The following is a 23,485-nucleotide window of genomic DNA, read 5'->3' as shown; positions in this document are numbered from 1 at the left end:
TTGCTCCGGTAATGATAAGGAACACCCAAAATAAAACCACCTTATTAGGCTTGTCATTGCTAATGTGAACTATCAAGCTAGCTAGCCTTCACAAATCTAAGCTAGTTCATAGCTAACTATCACTAAGCATCTACTTACATTGTTCTTCAACTTCCTCCTTGTCATGGACAGCTTTTCGTCCTCTTGTCCCCGACGACGCCATGCTGTGTGGACTCTAGAAAGATACTAGTAATAGTTAGCTACTGTACCATACAGGTAGTGATTAAAAACTTTGAGCTAGCCAGATAATGTCCAGCTAAGCTCCAAGGGTAATTAGTTATTCCTGAACAAATATATGAGTTCATGCCATAGATAGCAGTTACATTTTTCTTGCCTACATCATTAACGTTAGATATGTTATTACACAGATGTAAACATAGTTGCTTACGCTTCCCCTGTGTGGATGTGAGCTTGAACCCGGGCTCAGATGTGAGCCGCTAAAACTGCTCATTCGTTATTGGTCTAGACTGGAGAAGATAAAATGTATTGGCGTGTGCGGGATGGGATAGCCAATGAAATGGCAGGGCGCCAAATAGGCTACTATATAGTCAAGGAGTGCGCGCAATTCTATTCAAATTCTTTTGAATCCTTTACATGCCTCTATGATAATAATGGACTGTTGCATTAGAAAACTAATTTATAAAGTTTATGTCAAACAAAACAAAAATCCAGTTTAAAACTGATCAAATGGCTACAGAAAAAACATCTGCTAAAAGGAAAGATGAAATGCAAGCAATGTGGACATAAGATGAATATGGTTTCCTACCAGTGCACAGACAACTTCATCTGGTAAGTCATTATTAGCCAACTGTAGTGTGTTATTGTAATGTTAGGTGTATCAACCTGCTGGAAGCAAGTAATTTTGTTGTTGAAAAAGCATGCTTAATTTAAATGTGTGAAAACAACATAGGCTATTCAATCAATCAACAACATTTATTTTATATAGCACACAGCTTTTCTAGCATGTGCCGACTATTTAATTAGATCATCATAGGATACTTAACCATGTGCACTGAATGTTTTGTCAACTCAACAAGGCTATTCAAGTCTATAAAATAAAAAATATTTGATTTCCAGGGAGTGCCACAGAAGGACATGTCGACGATTAAGAAGAAGCATTAGGACTGGGTCCATTTTCTATCGGGTCTCACTCCGGCCTTTTTACATGGATGAAATACATACACAGGTAAATACCTTCTAAATATGTTATTGGTTATAAGAGATAAAAGGTAACTGCAGTAACTTACAAGATCAACAAGGATTTCTCCCCCCAGGTAGGTTGGGAGCCTGCAACTTAACATTGACAAGTGAATGACAGCTCACACTTGACATGTCTGAGTTTTAGGTTGGACAAGCAATGTAGAAAGAAGTGAAATTGCATGTCACTAATGCCCAGAAGCAGTGCTTTGTTTGACTCCACTCTATATTTCTTCAGAAGACACAACTTTGACAACTGTTAAACACCATTGATTACTTGCATTATATTCTTCAAATCCAGTTAGGTTGGTTGTGCCATTAGAATAAACACATAGAAACTATATTTTTTTTTTTTTTCTTTTTTCAATTCAACATTTTTCACATTTGTATCATGTTGGTTTATTGTGCTTTTAAATTGACATTCTTTTGCATTGGATGCATTTACTTGTATATGCACTTAATATATTTCAGTTTGGTCTTATCTATTTTAGGGTATTGACTTGCTGGAATTTGGTTGTGCTTTTAACTATAGATGGTTGAAAGCATAGTCGAGAAACTGTGAATTTAATAAATATACAGACCTGTTTTGAGTGGATGAATGAAGGTGTAAATTTCCTTTCTCAATTTCTTTACTGAAAACTATACAAGATCTCACACAAACTGTATAATGTCCACTGAGAATTAGCGACATAATGCTAAATTGCCTGTAAAACATGCAATGTGTTTATAAAATGTATATACATTCTTCACAATAATGAATCAAATGTCTAACATTATGTTTCCAGATTTTCACAAGGTTTGTGTATGCGGCAAGTGGACATGTTGCAAGATGGGATTTCTAAGAGTAGCGCTACACTCTCAAGGATGGCAAAGAAACTTCGGCACATCTGTCTTAAAAGCATGAGAAAGCATCGGAAGCAAAAAGGGCAGAGAATAGGTGGAGTTGATGTCCTTATCCACATTGATGAAAGCAAATTCTGTCATAAAAGAAAGGTATGTATTCTGTTGCTAAGTTATTCTATAGCTTTCAAGTCAAAATCTGCAATATCAACACACAAATTGCACACAGAAAAAAAGACATTATCTACAACCGATACGAACAACATGGTTCATTCAATTCTATTCAAATTGATCTTGCAAACCAGCTCAATATCTTGTACTACAAAATTATTTTAATTGTTTTAATTGCAAACTGTCTCTTCAAAGTGTTGGGAGATTCCTTGTCTACTCATTATATTTAAACATTTTATTTCAGTATGCCAGAGGACGTTTTGGTAACACATGGAGGAGAAAGACGTGGGTATTTGGGATGTTGGAGATACGGGGCAACTCCAGACGACCCGTCCTTCGTCTAGTGAAGAGGAGGAACAAGGCTACCTTGGTTCCTATTATCAAGAAGCACATAAAACCTCAGAGTACGGTAGTAAGTGATGAGTGGAGAGCATATTCAAGTCTTTCACAGGAAGGCTACAGACACGTGAAGGTCAACCACAGTCAAAATTACGTAGACCCAGCTACAGGTCTACACACACAGAACATTGAGAGGGCATGGCAGACCTACAAGAAGGAGGTTATGGCGGTTGTGCGGAAACCGAACAGAAAAGTCTCTGAAAAGGCAGCTCTGCTTCATAGAATGGACCTACTGGTTGGGCAAAAGACATAAACATGGAATCCTTGGTAGACTTTTTAAGGACATAAGATATTCATGAATGGAGACACATTGTAGATATTAGCTGTTATGGTTTTGGTGTCTTGTCTTATTTTGGTGGTCTGTTTTGTGCTCTGTTTCCTGTTTTATTTTGAAGTCCCTGGTTTTCTGTCTTGTCTTGTACTATTTACTTCCTGTCTTGTTTCCCTCCTTTTGTTGATTACTCTGCCCTGCCTAATGTGTTTCACCTGTTTCCCAGCCCTTGTGTCACCTGTCTTGTGTTATCTCATTAGTCTGTGTATTTAGTCTTGGTGTTCCCCTTGTCCAGTGTCAGATCATTGTTTGTGTTTGTGTGTTCCTGTCGCGTCTCTCGGTGTCCGGTTTTTTGCTCTTGTTTTTTATGGACTATTAAACCCTCCACCTCTACATTCTCCTGCCTGCCTGCCTGCCTCTGCATTTTGGGTCCACTATTCCCTACTCCTCCCTGCTACACCTGACATTAGCCATTGTAAAGTTTATACTCTCCTCTTTTACTAACCTCTCCTAACCTCCAAATGTGAATTGTAGAAGTGAACACATATGCACTTGTGTTGCATGGTATACTGGAATTTCAGAAACCACCATTCAACATAATGATCAACCTTAGGCTCTGTAATTTCATAAATTATGTTCAGCAATGTTGCAGCAGATTTCAGTGCATCGCTTGTATTAGAGGCTCTGTTTTTGTATAAGATGTGTACATTTTGGTAGACCAGGCAATATACCAGGCAATACAATGCTGTGATTTTTTGTTTCATTATTCGTTCTTTGTGGATGTACTGAACATGTTGATCAGCAGATATTATGTAAATGTGAAGTAAATAAGCCATAAACAGTCCACAAAGTTTCCTTTGTGTTTTATTTTTATTTTGATAGTCATAGGCATATAGATTATTACTAGGTTGTGAATGCACTGAACTTTTTGATAAGTAGACATTTTGTTAATGTGATGTAGATAAGCCATAACAAGTCAACTAAATTTCAATTTATTTGGATATTCACAAGGCATATCTATAGATTATTTCTAGAGTTTATGAATATTCTGAACATATTGATCGGTAGATGTTTTGTTAATGTGAAGTAGATAAACCATAACCAGTCAAATAAATTTCACTTCATTTGGATAGTCATAAGGCATATCTATAGATTATTTCTAGAGTTTGTGAACGCACTGAACATGTTGATCAATATATATTTTGTTAATGTGAAGTAGATAAGCCATAAACAGTCGACTAGGTTTCACTTGTGTTTCACTTTATTTGGATAGTCACAAAGCATACCTACAGATAGTTACTTGAATGACATCACATGTGTTGTAAAAGTGTTACAGATGCCTTAGTGATGCTGCTAATAGACTTAGAGATTTGCGGTAGATGTATATGGTTAAAAATACTTTAGAGATGCTATTGACACGCTACAAATAAGTTGTAGCAAAGTTGTTGAGTATATACGGTATATGTATATATGTTATTGATACACTACAAATGCGCTGTTTCAAGCAGTTGTATATCTATAGATATATAGATTATCACAATAAAACGTGTTAGTTTGTAGTTCATCTACGGATTAAGTGTTGAATGTCTACAGACATTCAGTTATTAAAGTAGTTTGTAGATCATCTACAGATTAATTGTTGAATGTCTACAGACATTCAGTTATTAAAGTAATTTGTAGTTCATCTACGGATTAATTGTTGAATGACTACAGACATTCAGTTATTAAAGTAGTTTGTAGATCGTCTACAGATTAATTGTTGAATGTCTACAGACATTCAGTTATTAAATAATTTCAATTATTAAAGTATTTGTAGATCGTCTACAGATTAATTGTTGAATGTCTACAGACATTCAGCTGAGAATGTCTAAAAACATTTGGTTATGGAAGTAAGATATTTTGTTGATAGTTTGTAGATCATCTACAGATTAATTGTTGAAAGTTTGCAGACATTCATTTGAGAATGTCTACAGTCATTCAGTTATGGAAGCACAATATTTTGTTGATAGTTTATAGATCATCTACAGATTAAGTGTTGACAGTCTGCAGACATGCAGTTGAGAAATGTACTGATAATCTGTTGATAGTTTGTAGAGCATCTACAGATTGACTATCTAAATAAAGTGTTACCAAATATTTTTTAATTTAACTTATTTTTTAAAGTAAGTGCTGTAATATAACTAGCAGGAGACAAGTAATAATTGAGGTAAGTTTGGAGACATTACCTTATTTAATCATTAAATTAATACATATTTTTGTTGTATCTCTTTTCGGTGTAGTAATTTATAGACGGCCCTAAGCACTCGTCGTCTAGCCAGTAGTAGCAGCAGCAGCAGCAGCAACAGCAACAGAGAGCAGAAGAGAGCAGGCAAGTGTTCATAAACTTGCGGTGTACTTACAAACTTTCCAATCCATCGTTTTATGAGAGCATAACCTATATATACTAGTGTAGACCTTTGGTATCATTTCGGGCATTATTAGTGGGGTCATTTAAGAGATACAAACGTGGGTCCATTAGCCCCGCGCTAAGCTACTCTGCGGCTAACGCTACTCTACGCTAACTCGCCCAGTGTTAGACCCAGGTGAAAAAAGCTTCTGGGGGGGGTGTTTGGCTCGAGGTCATGGTGCAAAGGACCCTAGGGTAAATTACTCCGAACCATCACTTTAAATGAGCACTTAGCACCGCAAAAGACGATAGTTATTGGTTTAAAGAAATGCCAATAAACTCGACACGTGTTTCTCCCATCCCAGAATGCTGTGTGGACTAGCCAGACCCTCCTACACAGCGCTGTGGAGGAAGGTCTGGCAATGAGAAACTAACAGGGAGACGACGTGCCGACGTGTAAGGTGAGCGTATTGTGTCACTTCCGGTGTTCCCGTGTTACAAACGCTAGTTTGCTGCTCCGGCAAAAACTTACTGAACTCTGCTTCACTGTTTAAATTAGCAGCTATTTGCCTGGATTGCATTTGAATTACAATTGTTTTACTCAAGCACTTATACTTAGCTTCACTTACAGCGACTGACTCGCTGAATTTACAATTGTTAAAACACTGTTAGCTACTTTAGCTTAGCCATTAGCAATGGCTAATTCCTCTCCCTCTCCTGCTCTCTCTTGCTCTGTGTGTCAAATGTTTAGCTATTCCTCTGCCTCCTTTAGTGATAACGATACATGTAATAAATGTAGTATATTGCGCGTTTTGGAGGCAAGGCTTAGTGAATTTGAGTCACGCGCTCCGCACCATGGAATCAGAATCGTATGCTTCCGTAGCTAGCCAGCACCATGTAGTTAATGCGGGCCAACATACTGTAGCTTCTGCTAGCTGTCCCCGGCAGACCCCGAGCAGCCGGGCGAATGGGGTGACTGTCCGAGGGAAGGGAGCGTTAGATCTAGACCAGGGAGTGCACATGATGACGGTCGCTTTAAACCGAGGTTTTTCGTTTGCTTCTCTAACAGGTTCTCCCTACTCAGCGATACACCCGCTGAGAAGCCAGTTCTGGTTATTGGGAGCTCTATACTGCGATATGTGAAGCCAGCGGCCCCGGCGGCTACAGTAGGCCTACCTACGGTCATATGTGCCCCCGGGCTGGAGCGGCGATATAGAAACCCATCTAAAACTGCTGGCAAAAAGAACCGTAAATACAGTAAGATCATACTTCACGTAGGTGGTAATGGTCGTAAATCGGAGATCACTAAAATGAATGTTGAGTCACTTTGTGCTGCTACGCAAAGACAATGTCGGACTCAGTAGTTTTCTCTGGACCCCTGCCAAACCTGACCAATGATGAAATGTACAGCCGTACGTCATCCTTCCACCGCTGGTTGTCGGGTGGTGCCCACCTAATGATGTGGGCTATGTGAATAACTGAGGGCGTTCTGGGGAAAGCCTGGTTCGATTGAGAGAGACGGCATTCATCCCACCTGGGACGGTGCCGCTCTCATATCAAAAATCTGAACGAGTTTATCAGACATAAACCATGACAACCCAAGTTTGATATTAGTAATCAGAGGTGCAGTGCTACGCGCCCCTCTGTGCTTCCGTTGGAGCAGTCGCCCACTCATGGTCTAATAAGCACGGTGTCTGTCCCCCGGCTCAGATCGGTTAAATCAAAGGTAAACAAAAGATGCGCTATACTTAACAACCTAATTGGAATTAAAACTACTGCAATAGAACAAAATAGGAAAATTAGATGTGGACTATTAAATATTAGATCTCTGTCTTCTAAAGCAGTACTGGTAAACGAGTTGATATCAGACAATAAAATTGATTTATTTTGTCTTACTGAAACCTGGCTGGGCCATGAAGACTATGTTAGTCTAAATGAAGCCACTCCTCCCAGCCATATTAATACTCAAATTCCTAGAGGCTCAGGCCGAGGAGGGGGAGTTGCAGCCATCTTTGATGCAAGCCTGCTAATTACTCCTAAACCTAAATTACATTATAACTCATTTGAAAGTCTTGTTCTTAATCTTCAACATCCAAAATGGAAAACATTACAGCCAATTATATTCGTTGTTATTTACAGGGCTCCAGGTCCGTATTCTGAATTTTTATCTGAATTCTCAGAGTTTTTATCATGTTTAGTCCTTAAATCAGACCAAGTACTTCTTGTAGGTGATTTTAATATCCATGTGGACGTTGACAATGACAGCCTTAGTACTGCTTTCAACTCATTACTGGATTCAATCGGTTTCAGTCAGAGTGTGCACAAGGCGACGCACTGTTTTAACCACACCCTCGACCTTGTGCTGGCATATGGTATTGAAATTGAGGATTTAATAATATTTTCGCAGAATTCGGTATTATCAGATCATTCTTTAATCACTTTCGAATTCTTACTACCTGATTATATTAAATTAGATAAAAGCTCCTACACCAGATGCTTATCTGACAGTGCTATAGCTAAATTTAAAGAAGATATTCCAACAGCATTCGACTCTATGTCATGCCTTAACATAACAGAGGACCTGTATGTTAACCTCAGTCCCTCTCAAATTGATGCATTTGTAGACGGTATTACGACATGCCTACGGACGACCTTAGACTCCGGCGCTTCCCCTGAAAAAGAAGATGATGAAGCAAAGGAAACTAGCACCTTGGTATAACTCCCAAACCTCAAGAATTAAAACAAATCTCGAAAACCTCGAATGTAAGTGGCGTTCCACCAAGGTGGAAGAATCTCGTTTGGATTGGCAAGAAAGTCTCAAAACCTATAGGAAGGCCCTAAGAAAGGCCAGATCAGACTATTACTCATCACTAATAGAAGAAAACAAGAACAACCCAAGGTTTTTCTTTTCAGCACTGTCGCCAGGCTGACAGATAGCCACAGCTCTACTGAGCCATCTATTCCTCTAGCTCTGAGTAGTGATGACTTCATGAGCTTCTTCAATGATAAAATTACAACAATTAGAGATAAAATTCATCACCTTTTACACTCAACTTCTAACGGTTCACCTTTAAACGCAGAGTCGTTAGAAATAAAGACTAGTCTCGACATATACTTAGACTGCTTTTATCCTATAGATCTTCAACAATTAATGTTAAAGATATCCTCAGCTAAGCCATCTACCTGTCTCTTGGACCCCATCCCAACGAGACTACTCAAAGAAGCATTACCTGTGGTTAACACCTCATTACTAGATATGATCAATATGTCTCTATTAACAGGTTATGTACCACAGTCCTTAAAGTAGCTGTGATAAAACCTCTTCTGAAAAAACCCACCCTGGATCCTGAGGTCTTAGCAAACTATAGACCTATATCTAACCTTCCTTTTCTATCCAAGATCCTTGAGAAGGTGGTTGCTAATCAGTTATGTGATTTTCTACATAGCAACAGTTTATTTGATGACTTTCAATCAGGATTTAGAAAGAATCATAGCACAGAGACGGCACTGGTGAAAATTACTAACGACCTTTTAACTGCTGCAGACAAAGGTCTTGTCTCCATTCTTGTTTTACTAGATCTTAGTGCTGCATTTGACACAATTGACCATTCAATCCTGTTACAGAGATTGGAACACTTGGTTGGCATTAAAGGAATTGCTCTGAGTTGGTTTAGGTCCTATTTCTCTGATCGATCTCAATTTGTGAATGTTAATGATAAATCCTCCAAGTACGCTAAAGTTAGCCATGGGGGTTTCCTCCAAGGCTCAGTGCTTGGACCAATTCTATTCTCCTTATATATGCTTCCTCTAGGCAATATTATTAGAAAACACTCAATTATAACTTTTTTCGGAACTGTTATGAACACCCAATTATACTTCGCAATCAACAAGAACCAAACCAGTCAGCTAGCAAAATTTCAAGAGTGGCATTAAGGATATAAAATCCTGGATGACCTATAATTTTCTGATGTTAAACCCTAACAAAACTGAAGTTATTCTGGTGGGCCCGCCCCCCCTAAACACCTCGCTGTCCTTATCTGAATAATACTCTAGATGGTGATATAGTGCCCTGGCCTCCAGCACCACTGTTAGAAATTTAGGAGTTATCTTTGATCAGGATATATCCTTTAATGCCAATCTAAAACAAACCTCAAGAACAGCCTTTTTTCATCTTCGTAACATTGCCAAAATTAGGAATATCCTGTCTCAAAACGACGCTGAAAAACTAGTCCATGCATTTGTTACTTCCAGGCTGGACTATTGTAATTCCCTACTGTCAGGTTGCTCAAATAAGTCTCTTAAGACTCTCCAGCTGATCCAGAATGCTGCAGCGTGTTCTCACAAGAACTAAGAAAAGAGATCATATTTCTCCTGTATTAGCTTATCTGCATTGGCTTCCTGTTGAATCCAGGATTGAGTTTAAAGTCCTTCTCTTGACCTACAAAGCTCTAAATGGTCTAGCACCATCATATCTAGAAGAGCTCCTAATACCCTATTGTCCCACTAGAACACGCGCTGCGCCCCAGAATGCAGAGTTACTGGTGGTACCTAGAGTCTCTAAAAGTAGAATGGGAGCTAGAGCCTTCAGTTATCAGGCTCCTCTCCTATGGAACCAGCTCCCGATCTGGGTTCGGGGGGCAGAAACTGTCACCTCATTCAAGAATGAACTTAAAACTCTCCTATTTGATAAAGCTTATAGTTAGGGAGTGAGGAGTTGCAGTGTTCACCTAACTGGCCCAACTGCTTCTCTTCATAATTGTTAGATTAATAATACATAACAAAGTAGAGGGAGGCAGGCCAGCCAAGCCAGATCCGGCAGGGGGAGAGTTCCTAAGCCAAAAAAGCTACCTCTCCTTATGACCTGTCTCTCTTAGTTACCTGTTATAGTTACGCTGTTATAGTCCTAGACTGCCGGGGGACTTCCTTCCTTTGACACACTGAGCTGCTCTCTCCTCTCCTTTTCTATTACTGTTTCTATTACTGTACTATTACTATTACTATTACTATTTGTGTGCAGCCCGGTCCCAGAAATGCTTGTTACTAATCCTAGCTTCTGGGGAGTTTACCCCCGAGTCCTTATGCTTTTTTCCCCCAGCGTATTTCCTTGGAGAACGTTGGCACCAAGACCCTGGTTGCAGCTGTCGCCGTGGTCCTGCTGCACTCCCTGCTGAGCTCAGCGATGCCCTGCAATGTCATGCTGCGTCCTGCTGAACCCTGCAGCTTCCCGCTACATCCAGTCACTGTTCCATTATTAATGTGACTACTATCGCCACTGTTCATCACACCCCAACCGCCTCGTCACACCGCCTACCAAGAGCCTGGGTCTGTCCGAGGTTTCTTCCCAAGAGGGAGTTTTTCCTCGCCACTGTCGCACTGCTTGCTCTTGAGGGAATTACTGGAATTGTTGGAATTGTTGGGGCTTTGTAAATTATAGAGTGTGGTCTAGACCTACTCTATCTGTAAAGTGTCTCGAGATAACTTATGTTATGATTTGATACTATAAATAAAATTGAATTGAATTGAATTAACACCACACTGACATTATTACCAGCACACAGTTGCTTTTTTTACACATCCAGCAGTTATGGAGCAACATGATCATTTCTTTGGAGACATGTTTCTGTCCACCTGAATGAAACAAACAGCAGACAGAACAACTGGTGAACATAGAGAACCAGATTAAGAACCAGATGTGTTTTTTAGGAGTTGTTTAAGCTGAAAACAGAGCCAAAATCAGAGTGAATATTATAAACTTGCAGCTTATTCCACTGTGCTAAAAACATCCAATATTAGATAGTAGTTGCTCTTCACTGAGGACAGCTTTGGTGAGCTGACAATTTTCACAAGGGAAAGAAGTATCAAAGTGTCAACAGAAACCTCTCAAACCACAGCAGCATAGTCCACTTCTCTCTTTACTCAGTATGTTCCAAACATTCACTACCTAATGCCTAATACCTAACCCTGACCCAAACACTCATTGTTCCTCCAAAATGCAGATAAATACACAGCTTCTGTTTCCCTCTCATGTACAAGTGTTAAATGTTGATAACTTCTGCTTTCACATCACACAATTACATATCCAGACATGGTGCCACAGTATTTGAGATGTGTGGTTAAGTTGCTGTTTCTGTATTTTGACTGTATTTTTGTGTTCAGATTAACATCTATGAGAACTGCTCTCCACTCTCCACCCGTGCAGACTCCACCTACCAGAGTCTGGATCCAGCCTCCAGGGATCCAGACCACATCTACTCTACTCTCTCTTAGATACAACACCTATGATGATGTCAGCAAGAGTTTCTCCTGAATGCACAGCAAAGCTTGGCTGCTGCTCATGGCAATAAAGGATTTTATTACCAACCAGAAGCGTTTCTAGGACTTGAGGAGGTTCAGGACTTAGCCCGGACCCATTTAAAGGAACACGCCGACTTATTGGGACTTTAGCTTATTCACCGTATCCCCCAGAGTTAGACAGAGTAGAAGTCCATACATACCCTTCTCATCTCCGTGCGTGTCGTAACTCTGTCTGACGCACCCACCGCTAGCCTAGCTTAGCACAGATCCTGGAGGTAACCGGCTCAATCTAGCCTACTGCTCCTAATAAGTGACAAAATAACGCCAACATTTTCCTATTTACATGTTGTGATTTGTATAGTCACAGCGTGTACAAATAACAAGGTCACATGAGACACAGCCATCTTCTAACCGTATATAAACTGGGAACTATATTCTCAGAAGGCGAAGCACTGCTACTTCTGCTACTTGGGCGGAGTGATTTGCTTGCAGCACCTGAGAAGCCCCGTGGTGAGGAGCAGAGAGAAACAACGGTGCTTTTCAGGTGTTGCGCTAATCACTCCGCCCAAGTAGCAGTGCTACTAGTGTTACCGGCACCAGGCCTAGGGGAAATCTGGACCGGCAGCAATGGCTACACAGGCTAGGAAGCACTGCGTAGCTTAAGAAAACTGGGAACTGCGAATCGATAGATAGAGAGCACAATGTTAGCGTGTTGCTCACGGCAAAGCTTGTTTATTTCTGAGCTGCGCATACGGTTCCCATACATTCACATTGTCTCTACTGTATTAGCTCTCTGATAAAAGTGCATGTCAAAATGATAATAAACCGTTAAAAAAATTAAATAAATGGTTTAACCAAACTGATGATAAATAATATGAAACAGTCTGATGGAAAATAAATGCACATAAACTAAAATGATTTAACACATAATACACCTCCATACATACAACATTCCTACACATGTTCTATCATACATAATAATTAATATTATCGCTTGACAAGATGGCGTCGTCATGTTACTGAATGACCGGGAATGTAAAACTAGCTTAAAACAGTTTTTCTCGTCAAAATTTCCTCACTGCTGGCTAGCTATACTCTATATATAATACTCTGGAAAAAATATAAAACATGTTTTCTTATGTTACAGGATGCTAATATCAGTAACTTATACTTACAAACTACTATGAAAAACTGAAGTTCATAAGAACTATACTCAGCATGCCGACACTGGTCGGAACAACTAGCTTCAAAGTTACACTTTTTACTCTTAACACAAACACCTCAATATCAGCTCACAACATCACACGATTTCTATAACATTTAGATAATCTGCTGATACAAGCAGTATGAGAATACAATCTGAAAAAGTGAGTTTTTCAGTACCTGTGAATCAATAGATAGAGAGAACAATGTTAGCGTGTTGCTCACGCCAAAGCTCGTTTATTTCTGAGCTGTGCATGAGCAGAGCTAAGAGCTACGGTCTCCCTAATGGATCCACTGTAGCGCCATAGCGCCATCTACTGAAGTGGAAGCGTAATAGCTTCAATAAGTCTGTGTAAGGATTAGTTACAATGGCTCAAATATTAACAAAAATTTGGGGGGTGTCTGTTTAAACAAAAACTAAACATTAACATATATATTCGACATACTACACTAGCAGTGAGCGTTAAACACTTCATTTCCTGCGTTCAGGTGAATTTTTATGCACCTATTTCTACCTTTTTCTGAATCAATTTAATGCTGGAAATATCTTTATGTAAAGAGAAATATAGGGGACAATTCAAAATATAAAACCATAATTGAATATTTTGCAGTAAAACTCTCAGGCTTTCTGTATTGCTTTCAACTATTTATTCTCTTTTGGATCGTCTTTTCTAATTATATCTGAGTCAGCACACATGTAGCCTAGGCATCATTTACTCTTCCCTCCTCTTTTGCATCTTTTGTTGGGGAAGTAACCTCCTTAAATGTGCATATGACAATTATTCATGTCAATGATACATTCATTAATTTTAATGAATTAATAAACCCTTGGACTGTAATATTTCAGATGTGTTTGAGCAAGAATCCTGCCTATGGTCAAAACTTTGTGCACATTCAAAATATCACATCTGTGTTCTCTGAGATTTGGAGGAGTCGTGATATTTTGAGAAAAATAAAGTGATAATAGGCTATTACAAGAATACAGTCACTATATTTCAGAAAATAATCCACCTGAACCATGGCATGCTGTGCATTACGTGATTACTCTGCTGATATGGTAGATCTCAGACCTTCTGACAGACTCAGAGCCCCGTTTGGGTCTCTGGTCTCTGAATGAGACAAAGTTTAGGGAAGTGGCTGTACGCTACTCTACATCGGAGGTGGAAAACCGAAACTACGGCAGAAATACACGGAGCACAAACGTGACACATCTGCCGCAGCATGTCCACATCAGAGCGCGTCCATTATAAACCTGAAGCTGTACAGACTACGGAAGGCCCGCTGCTCATCTCTAGTTTTACAGAGAGAGTCCTGAGTGCTGTATTGTCCTTGTGTTATGTCTCGAGGACCCCCTCGACAACAAGATGCTTCATCTCAAGGGGTTATCCTCTTAACAATTTCAATAATCAATAATAATAATAGAGTAGACACGACGCACAGGTCTGCTTGAGAGCTTCGTGTGTTTGAGTCTGAACCATAGACTGGAAACGTCACATCACAGGAACTTCAAACTAAATCATTAATATTGCGCTCCTAAACTTTGTGTTGATGGCATCAATGTGTTAGACTGATTTGGCTATGATTCATCCGAAAATTACAACTTTCACAACTTTCCTCACTTACAAATACGTTGCTGCTGGTTGCTTCGGAAAAATGAACTGGACAAAGTTACAGTTCCATAATGAGTTCTACAAAAACACTGTGAGTGCCTTGGAAAATACTTGTTTTCTTAAATTGCATTAGCCATTCCGGGGCTTTTTTATTCTATTATACTTATTTTTGTAAAAAAAAAAAAAAAGAGAGAGAGGGAGAGGGCAAGCGATCCGGGGCTATTCATAAAATATTCGGGGCTGTAGCAGGGGACGCCCAGGCCTAACCTCTGTTACCAAAATTTTGACCACACTTGGTCTTTTATCAAGATTTGGGATGTTGTCATATTGTTATATGGTAAGTGTTGTATTTTCCTGGTGAGTGATGAGTAACTTTCTGAAATGACCAGACTGTTGTAGCTGTTGTTTTATTATTATTATTATTATTATTATTATTATTATTATTATTATTATTATTATTATTATTTGTATTTAACCACTTTCATTGTATACACCAAATGTCAACCCTAGGAACCCTCGACATCAAGGTATTAGGTCAAAAATATATATCTGATTTTCTCCTTACAGCCATCTTGTCTTCACTATCTAATGTAGACCTGGATTCAGAGCCGTCTCAGGGGGGGTGTGAGGCCCTGTGCCAACCTAACAGTGAGGCCCTGCTCATTGCATACGCAATTAGAATGTAAACCCGCACAGGGACTGCTGTTATTTAGACAGCTATATAGTCATATCGTGTGTGAACGCCTTTTTCTCGTCTCGTGTTCCACTCTCCACACCGCTGTCTTCAGACAAAAAGTCCCGTCCTGAGGTCGATAATGTTGTCAGACACTTTTAGTAACAATCTGAGCCTGATGGTACCAAAATAAATCACTTTTAGTGGACAAAAAACAAGGCTCCACGATTGCCCCATTAGGTTACATTGTAGCTCGGTTCGCGCTGGTCTGTCATTGCGATCTCTCTCAATACTGGACCAAATTCAAAGATTTTTGGTCACATTCTACTAGACACAAATGCATGAGGACATGGGGTCCAGGTTAAAAAAAACTGTAGTTACCCTTTAAGTGTTATGCAACTCTAAGCCAGCCTTCTATAATTGGTCATCTGCTCCAGGTAGGCAGGACGTGTGTTTCATTAAATGAAAAAAAGACAAAATGGCAAAAATTATTTAAAAAGATGGAGACTTTTTTTTGTGTAGACAGAAATATCTAACTATAAACTGAGGAATCTCTGTGCGTTTTAGCGCTCTAGACAGAAATATGACATTAATGCCTCTTTAAGTTAAAACAAGGAACCAGAAACACTCAAAGAAGGGAGGAGAGTAGAGGGGGGGTGTGATGTGTTTGGAGGAGGGACTCCATCATTTAGAGAAGTGAACAGTTCCTGGTTTACCAGTGAAGAAGAAAGAGAGGCAGCATTAAACCATCAGATCCTCCAACATGAACGTCTGTCAGTCTCTGATCTGCTTCTTCTTCCTCAGTGAGTAAACTCAGCTTCTAGTTCTATCATTCTGTCTCTTTTTACTCTGAAATTGTTCTTTTTTTTATTCATTTACAGTCGCTCAGTTCAACTTTTTAGTAGAAGGGAAACAGTTTCTCATGAGTCTGTTACAACACATCTTATTAGCCCAACATCATGTTGGTTTCTGTGGTTAAACAGGATGTGATGAGATCTTTTACTCTGAATAACAGTAGAAATACAGTGTGAAAAAATTTAGTATTATCATCAAAATGTACTTAAGGTACCAAAAGTAAAAGTTCTCACTATGCAGAATGGCCCATTTCAGAATTATGCAATTATAATATTAGAATTATTGATGCATTCATGTGTTTATCACTTTAATATTGCAGCGGGTAAAGGTGGAGCTAATTTTAAATACTTTACACGCTGCTGGGTATTAGTTAACGTTTTATTTATTATTAATCTAATTCACTTTTGACCTGTGCCTGTTGTTCTGCTGTACTTGTTTTCTAATCAGTTATTAATGTTGTATTCTAAATGTAACAGAGGAAATAGTTCTGCTGCTTCCCCCTGACTACAGTTTGTTGTAGCTTCACATCACAGGAAACTCCAGATCTAAACCTATAGAGGTTCACAGAGAGAAAGGAAGGGAGGAAAGAGGAAGGAAGGTGATCAACTCAACAGTACAGGCTCGGACTTTATGTTTTCTTTTAATAATGAGATGAGATGCCAAAGGAAACTACCTAATAAACTACTTCATTTTAAATGAATGAATGCCATCTTACAGAGGAGAAACAGAGAAACCTGGAAGGCACAGCTAAACAGTCTAACAGCATTTTTAAAACTACAGTTTATGAATAAACTTATGAATGAAATAATCTTGTTTTTAATTCTTTTTTTTTATTTTGACATTGCATGTGGACATTTTATTCTATTATGTTTCCATGTGTTTCATTATTGTTGACTGAATCACTTCATTGCTTTTTGAGTTGTTTTTATTCTCTGGGGAACATTAAATCAGAGTCAGACTGTGAGATTATTTTAATGCTTGAAATCTGAAAGAATCCAGATCTCTGTTGTTTTAAACTGTTACCCCTCAGTCACAGACTGGTTGAACTGGGCAGCTCCCAGTATGACTGTGGGGATCTATGTATGATTTATGGAAATGTGAAACACATCAGACTGCAACATCTTACAGGAAGTACAGATAGTAACTATTGATTGTTCATCTTTTTAACAGCACTGCAGGATGGAAACATTGGTCTCATCAATGCACAAATCATCGAGAGTACAGGAACTGAAGGAGGAGACATCACAGTTGGATGCTCCTTCACTCTCCCTGGAAGGAGGAGTATCTTCTGTAAGGACCAATGTAAAGATAGAGACATTCTCATTGACACAGAAGAGTACACAGCTCAGAGTGGCAGATACAGCATAGAATATAAAAATCTTTTAACATTTTCTGACACAGTTCTGTATGTGAGCATCAGAAACCTGACTCCGTCTGACTCAGGACGGTACAGATGTGGTTTGATCAGATTTTTCCCATTCTCATCATCATACTTGGAGATTGAGATCCGAGTTACAGATGGTGAGTTTCTACTGAGAGTCATGTTTTTAACTGTTCACTGACAGCTGCTGATGTTTCAAATAACTCAACATGTTTAGTCTAATAGTTGTATTTAGAGCTGCATATTTTCATCATTGTGAACTCTGATAAATGCTCCTTTAACAGTTGATATATAAAATATGTGATGAACTCAGACGGTCCCACACTGCAGCTGATTGGAATCTTGTTGGACCAAACCCATTGATGACCTTCTGCATTTAGCTGTGGGATTAAAACACATGGATGTTAGCACAGAGTTCTCTGCAGGGAGCATCTGATCATCACCACTTCTTTGGATCTCTACAATCATTATCTGACTGTTTGATTGTGTTTTTAATGTTTCACAGCTCCAACCTCTCCTCTCAGACCTTCTTCACCATCAGTCCCATCAGCCTCCACACTGATGACATCACAGAGTTTAAGCTCCACACCTTCATCAGCCTCCACACTGATGACATCACAGAGTTTAAGCTCCACACCTTCATCAGCCTCCCCTGAAGCCAGAGAGCAGCCTCGACAGAAACACACAGCACCAGCTGCACCTGCAGCTCCAGGTACAGTTTTTTGTTGTTTGTATGTGAATATACTGTTATTGCAAATACATGGATGTGTATGCTTGTATTCATAGAACTTATATTAGTTGTTGGTTTAAATGTTATAAAATGGTTATAAAGTATTGATTTAAAAATATTAAGTTGATGTTACTATTAGTTGGACAACACAGCATGAATGATCTCTCAGGTCCCTCATGTACCTTGGAGTCCAGTTTATGCTGCCAGATATATTTAATAATCAACCAGGAAGTGTAAAACCAACGTGTTCTTCTGCTCAAACCCCAGGTGCTCTGCTGTATGTGGGTCTGACTCTGGTCCTCTTGCTCATCACATTATCAGTAGCTTTGCTGATTTTCTGCAGGAAAAGAGCCAGGAAACCCAAAGGTGAGACTCCTAGTCCTAGTCTGCATTGCAATGATTGGCTACAGTCCCCTGAAGTGCTTGTACTCCGGTTCAGGAGACGTTTCCAAAGAGTAGACTGATCTACAACAACAGAGAGAGACAGAAGAGAGGAGGTCCATTCTTGGAGACACTTTAACCTCAATCAGTATGAACGACCAGAGGTTCACGGGGACCGTCCACACCGTCCAGACCGCAAAAAGCATCAAACACATTTAAAGGGATATTTCACCGTTGGAAAAATGAATATATCTTTAAATTGGGTCACTTATGAAATTCTTTTAGAAATTGGTGCCTTCCAGGCCGAGAAAAAACAGAGAATATGTTTTTGGCTCATGTGGATGAAAGACAACAAATCCCAGAATGCACTTGCTTCGCTGCTTTAGAAGTCCACTCCCAAGCCACGCCTACCGTTTACAGACATAGACAGACAGTGAGGCAGCATTCAACTTAACTCAAGTGTGTTTTATTGTCATTTCAACCATATACATGAAACAACATTTCACCATGGGCACAAGTGGTGTTACACATTTAAAATATATAAAAACAACATTATATTAAAACGGCATACGAAACAGGCTACATTTAGTGCACACACATTATAGGCTCCGTAAAGTTCAGCTAACGCATACCAGCATTAGCGCTTGGTGGGCTGTAAACACTGAGTATTTATAAACACAGCCGTAAATTTGCGTGGAATGTAGCTAGAATGGTCGGCATTTAACAGTGACAAACTCCACCAGCAGTTAGCAGTTAGTTGGATACAAGCACCCCATTTGTGCACCAGACCGTGTTAACACAGCCCACCTCCACTAGTCTTACCCGGCGACAGAGCAGCCGGCCCGGTAGTTGGATAGTCCGTTACACTGTTGTTCAGCCATGTTTCCACAACAACAAAAACACAGCAGTCTCTGAACTCGCGTTGGGATTTTCGTTGAAGTTGGATGTAGTCCAGTTTGTTGTCTAAAGAGCGGACACTTGCAAGCAGGATGGATGGAACAGGTGGCCAGCTAGGGTTAGCTTTCCACCTAGCTAGGTCATACTTCTGCCCTCATTCCGTGTTTCACTGCTGAGGATGTCCCCTTACAGGCTAGCGGTATCGAGCGACACCGCGGGCTGAGGTGCTGGTCTCCCTATCAGGCGAAGCTCGCATAGTGTGTTGAGTATCCCAGTGGTACACATGTGCGGTAGTTTGAATGCACATAATTGTTGTAAAAAAGAGCCTGTTTAGCGAAGCTTCAAGCACGGTCATTTGAAAATACTACCGGGTTTCTACTGATACAAAGCTTAATGCTAATCGGTGAAGTATCCCTTTAAATCTCTTTAATACCAAGAGGAGGGCCAACAGTTTCAAAGGGAGGGACTCACATACACTAACAGTCACGCGGCCGGCCCGGCTACTAAAACTAAGAACAGAGAAACTCTGATAACAACTCACACTGTGACTTCATTTTCTGCTCAGATGCATACAGGCAAGTTGTTTGCTGCTATATTAATGTTTTAAATCTCATATATAGAACATTTAAGGTCTGCCCAGAAAGTTGAGACAGCTCTTTTTTAAAATGAAGTCACAAAAGTTTTCTTAAAGTCATCTGTTTATTCTAATCCTGTGAACTGCATGTTTTTCAGAACCTCCTCTGGAAACTGAGTACTCTAATGTCACAAAGGTGAGTTTGGGTTCATCTGGACATCTCAGCATCATTAGTGTTTGACAAACCAGCTGATATTAATACAAAGCCCTGTTCTCTTCCTGCAGGCCAACCGAGTGTATGAGGAGATCAGAGAGGACAGACAGAGCACATCTCCTCCTGTAGAAGTGTCTACAGTTTACACTTACGCCAAATACACCAAACCAGATGGAGTGGAAACCACAGAGGAGTACAGCTTAGTCACTGCACCCACTTCTCAGAAGAAAGTAAGTCAAAAGTCTGGTAGGGTTTTAGGTTTTAGTAAACCCCTTCAGGCTGCAGCTGATAGGTACTAGTTTTTATTTACACAGCTGTTTCTCTATCCATAGCACCTACCTATCTTTGGTGATCATGAGTCATGTAATAATGTTCATTTGCCTTTTTATGTTTGGATGCAGGCTTTGAGACGTGGCCTGAGACAAATGAAAATGTTATTATACAGCAAAGGACTTTTTTTGTTGCAGTGTCTGAATAGAGAGAAGATTGTGGACAAAAATAGGGTTTTATATGAGTTAATGTGTTCATATGTTAAGATAAATCAATGTAGTTAGAGGAGGACTTCCATCTGTCTATTTTGTTCATCAAGAGAGAAAAGCAACCTATTGAGGATCAGGAACCAGGGCAGTTTGTAATCATACTGTACTGTATCTAAAGCCATTGAGGAAGAGGAAGTGTGAACAGAGAGAGGGAGGAAAAGGTGTGGCACTGATACAGATATTCATGTTAAACAATAGATTCAGAGATAAAACCCTGTGAACAGTTTACATAAAGCAGCTCACGATGAAATGGTCCCCTTGTGAAGAAACAGGCGAGTAAAGTCAGGTGATAAAGTTTGATCTTTGTGTTTTCTTGCAGACTGAAGACGACCGGAGTGACCTCACCTACTCTGAGCTGGATCTTCCCAACGGTACAGCTGCCTCGCTGCACAGCGCCCCCTGTGGTGACGCAGATAACGTGGTCTACTCTGTTCCTCGGGTAGAAGCCAGCTCGGCCGGCAGCCACGCCCAAGACGCTTCCCCTCCTCTGTACTCTACTGTTACTTTACATCAGCTGTAGCTTCAACGCTGTCAGCGCCACATTTACTCTCTCAGGGGCCAACAGGGGACACAAAGTGCTTTGAACGAGTCACATTCACTCAAAGAAATCTGTTTTTATCATTATTGGGGGAAGCTATGTCAGTTACGGCTCAGTTTCTTTCTGAAGATGAAATGTTTTATTAGCTCTGTTTTTTTTATTGCTTTTGCTCAAATGTATGTATTCTTATACCAGTTATATATTAAATTATTATATACTGTATTTATTCTGTACTTTTCAAACTATAGTGGATGTGTTTAGGTGCAGTGATGAATCCAGTCATCATGAGAACAATGGCCTGTACAATTTCAAGTTCCTGATCTTCTGATACCAAATAGTCAATGGTAATTTACATATTCATGAACATTTTATCAATTGCACATTGTTAGTTTTCTGGCAGTAACCATTATTGTTGCATCAGCACGAATCATTAAAATAATCTTAGCATTTCAAAAGGTTGAAGTAAATCACATTATACAATAATTAAGATAATCTAATCTCTTGGCTCTAGCAGACAAGAAGCAGCTAGCCACCTGTAAGGTCACCCACCTGTCACTCAACGCAGCCACACCCTAATTATGCTGAACTTTGCAACTGGGATAGGCAGTATTTTTTGGCCGTTAATGGGCAAACATTCCATATATCCATTCCAATATTCCACTCATGTTTCATCATATTGTAATTCAAGTGCTCTGACAGAAAACTAGACTTCTGCACCTCCTCTATAAAATCTAGCCTGTGACCCTATGGAAACACGCGACCAGTGTTTCAAATCTGCAGAAGAGAGAACCACGTTTTTCTCTAGAAGGAAATCCGACAACATGGACTGCTTTCCCCTCCCGAGTCGACTCTGAACCGCTCCACAAACCCTGCCCTGGTGGAGTTGTTTCGTTAACCCCTGGCCAAGTGGTTAACCCGTTTATGTTCTACGTGGAAAATCCGCTGAACAAACTTAACGGACTGCACACAGTAAGGAGGCTTAAGTTTCTGGGCAGAGGAATAGTGGGTTTTGTTTAGATTAATACTTGTGCTATTGCTGCACGCTTGATTTATTAATCTGATCGGACCATCGAGTCCAATCTATTTTCTGTGAATGCACTCTGAACACGGTGCATTGTTGATATGTTGTGTGTTTGACTAATGTAGCCTGGTTTAAAACTGTAAATGCCACATTTCTTTTCTCCCGCTGGGAAGAAGTTAGCTACTGTACTGAATGAGAGTGTGATCATTGTCAGAACCTCGAAAATCAAGACTCAAGGTGCCTTTTCTTTATTCCAAGTGTGTTTTCCCTCCATTTCTCTCTCTTTCTCTCTCTCGCTCTCTCTCTCTCTCTTTCTCTCTTTCTCTCTTTCTCTCTTTCTCTCTTTCTCTCTCTCCCTCTCTATACACACACACACTCACACACACACACACAAACACACACACACACAAACAAACACACACACAAACACTGTCTCACAGAGAAATGCTGATTTGTTTAAGCTTTGTTTTGTCGTAGTTTAAAAAAGGGTATATTGGTTTTAATTGATCGAAGGATTATTGATTGGCCATTGATAATTTTGAAGTTAATAAATTCTACTATATTTTAAATAGCAGTTGGCTGTGATTGTTTTGAGTATTTTGTCGTAATAACTGCTGGTTGAACACAGTCTGTGCTCGGACTCACCCTTCCTTTTGTTCCTTTAAAGAATACTAGATAAATTAACCAAGTTAAGATCTGTATTTTAAAGGGAAAATCACCTAAATGAGACTGTTTCCCATTTGATTATTGGTCCCTGATATTCCAGGGTGGTGCCCCGTTTTGATAGTTTGTCGATTTGATAAAGTTATTAATAACAATATTCATAACTTTATTAATATTGATAAAACATCTTTGATAATTTGCCAATGATTGAATCTGTACCCTATGAATTCCCAAAAATGTGTTATGCTTCAGCTTCCTGTTTTATTTTGTAGTTGGTTTTCTCCCATGTCATGTCTTGTTTTACTTCCTGCTTTGTGTTTTCCCACCTTTGTGATTGTCTGCCCCACCCTGATGTGTTTCACCTGTTCCTGAGCCCTCGTGTCACCTGTCCCTTGTTTCACCCTTGTTACCTTGTGTATTTAGTCTCTGTGTTGTCTTTGTCTGTTATCAGATCATTGTGTGTAAGTCTACTCCCTTTGTTATGGTGTGCCAGTTTATTTTTGGATGGGTTGAGGAACTTTTGGTTCTAAACCAGGGAGTGCACATGATGACGGTCGCTCTAAACCGGAGCATCTTCGCCTCTATAACAGTTTCTCCCTACTCAGTGAT

The 23,485-nt window shown here is 39.7% G+C and overlaps 2 protein-coding genes across 4 annotated transcripts; both read left to right on the top strand.

Moving 5' to 3' along the window:
- Positions 1-1,204: 1,204 nt before the first annotated feature.
- Positions 1,205-11,570, top strand: LOC120558600. Its single transcript, XM_039799655.1, has 4 exons — positions 1,205-1,225; positions 2,022-2,229; positions 2,492-2,806; positions 11,460-11,570. Exons 1-4 carry the CDS (start codon positions 1,209-1,211, stop codon positions 11,568-11,570), a joined length of 651 nt encoding a protein of 216 aa, XP_039655589.1. The 5' UTR covers positions 1,205-1,208.
- Positions 11,571-15,718: 4,148 nt separating this feature from the next.
- Positions 15,719-22,548, top strand: LOC120558793. 3 transcript variants are annotated; one of them, XM_039800051.1, is made up of 8 exons: positions 15,721-15,886; positions 17,109-17,228; positions 17,340-17,459; positions 17,825-18,031; positions 18,317-18,415; positions 20,060-20,097; positions 20,187-20,345; positions 20,974-22,548. In XM_039800051.1, exons 1-8 carry the CDS (start codon positions 15,847-15,849, stop codon positions 21,172-21,174), a joined length of 984 nt encoding a protein of 327 aa, XP_039655985.1. In that variant the 5' UTR covers positions 15,721-15,846; the 3' UTR covers positions 21,175-22,548. The 3 variants fall into 3 exon arrangements, with proteins under 3 accessions (XP_039655984.1, XP_039655985.1, XP_039655986.1); XM_039800050.1 differs by having other exon boundaries at positions 15,719-15,886; positions 17,109-17,459; XM_039800052.1 differs by lacking the exons at positions 17,109-17,228; positions 17,340-17,459 and having other exon boundaries at positions 15,725-15,886.
- The last annotated feature ends 937 nt before the right edge of the window (positions 22,549-23,485 follow it).

This window comes from Perca fluviatilis, chromosome 5 (assembly GCF_010015445.1).
Source record: "Perca fluviatilis chromosome 5, GENO_Pfluv_1.0, whole genome shotgun sequence".
Lineage (NCBI taxonomy): Eukaryota > Metazoa > Chordata > Actinopteri > Perciformes > Percidae > Perca > Perca fluviatilis.
This window is presented reverse-complemented; position numbering and strand designations above follow the sequence as displayed.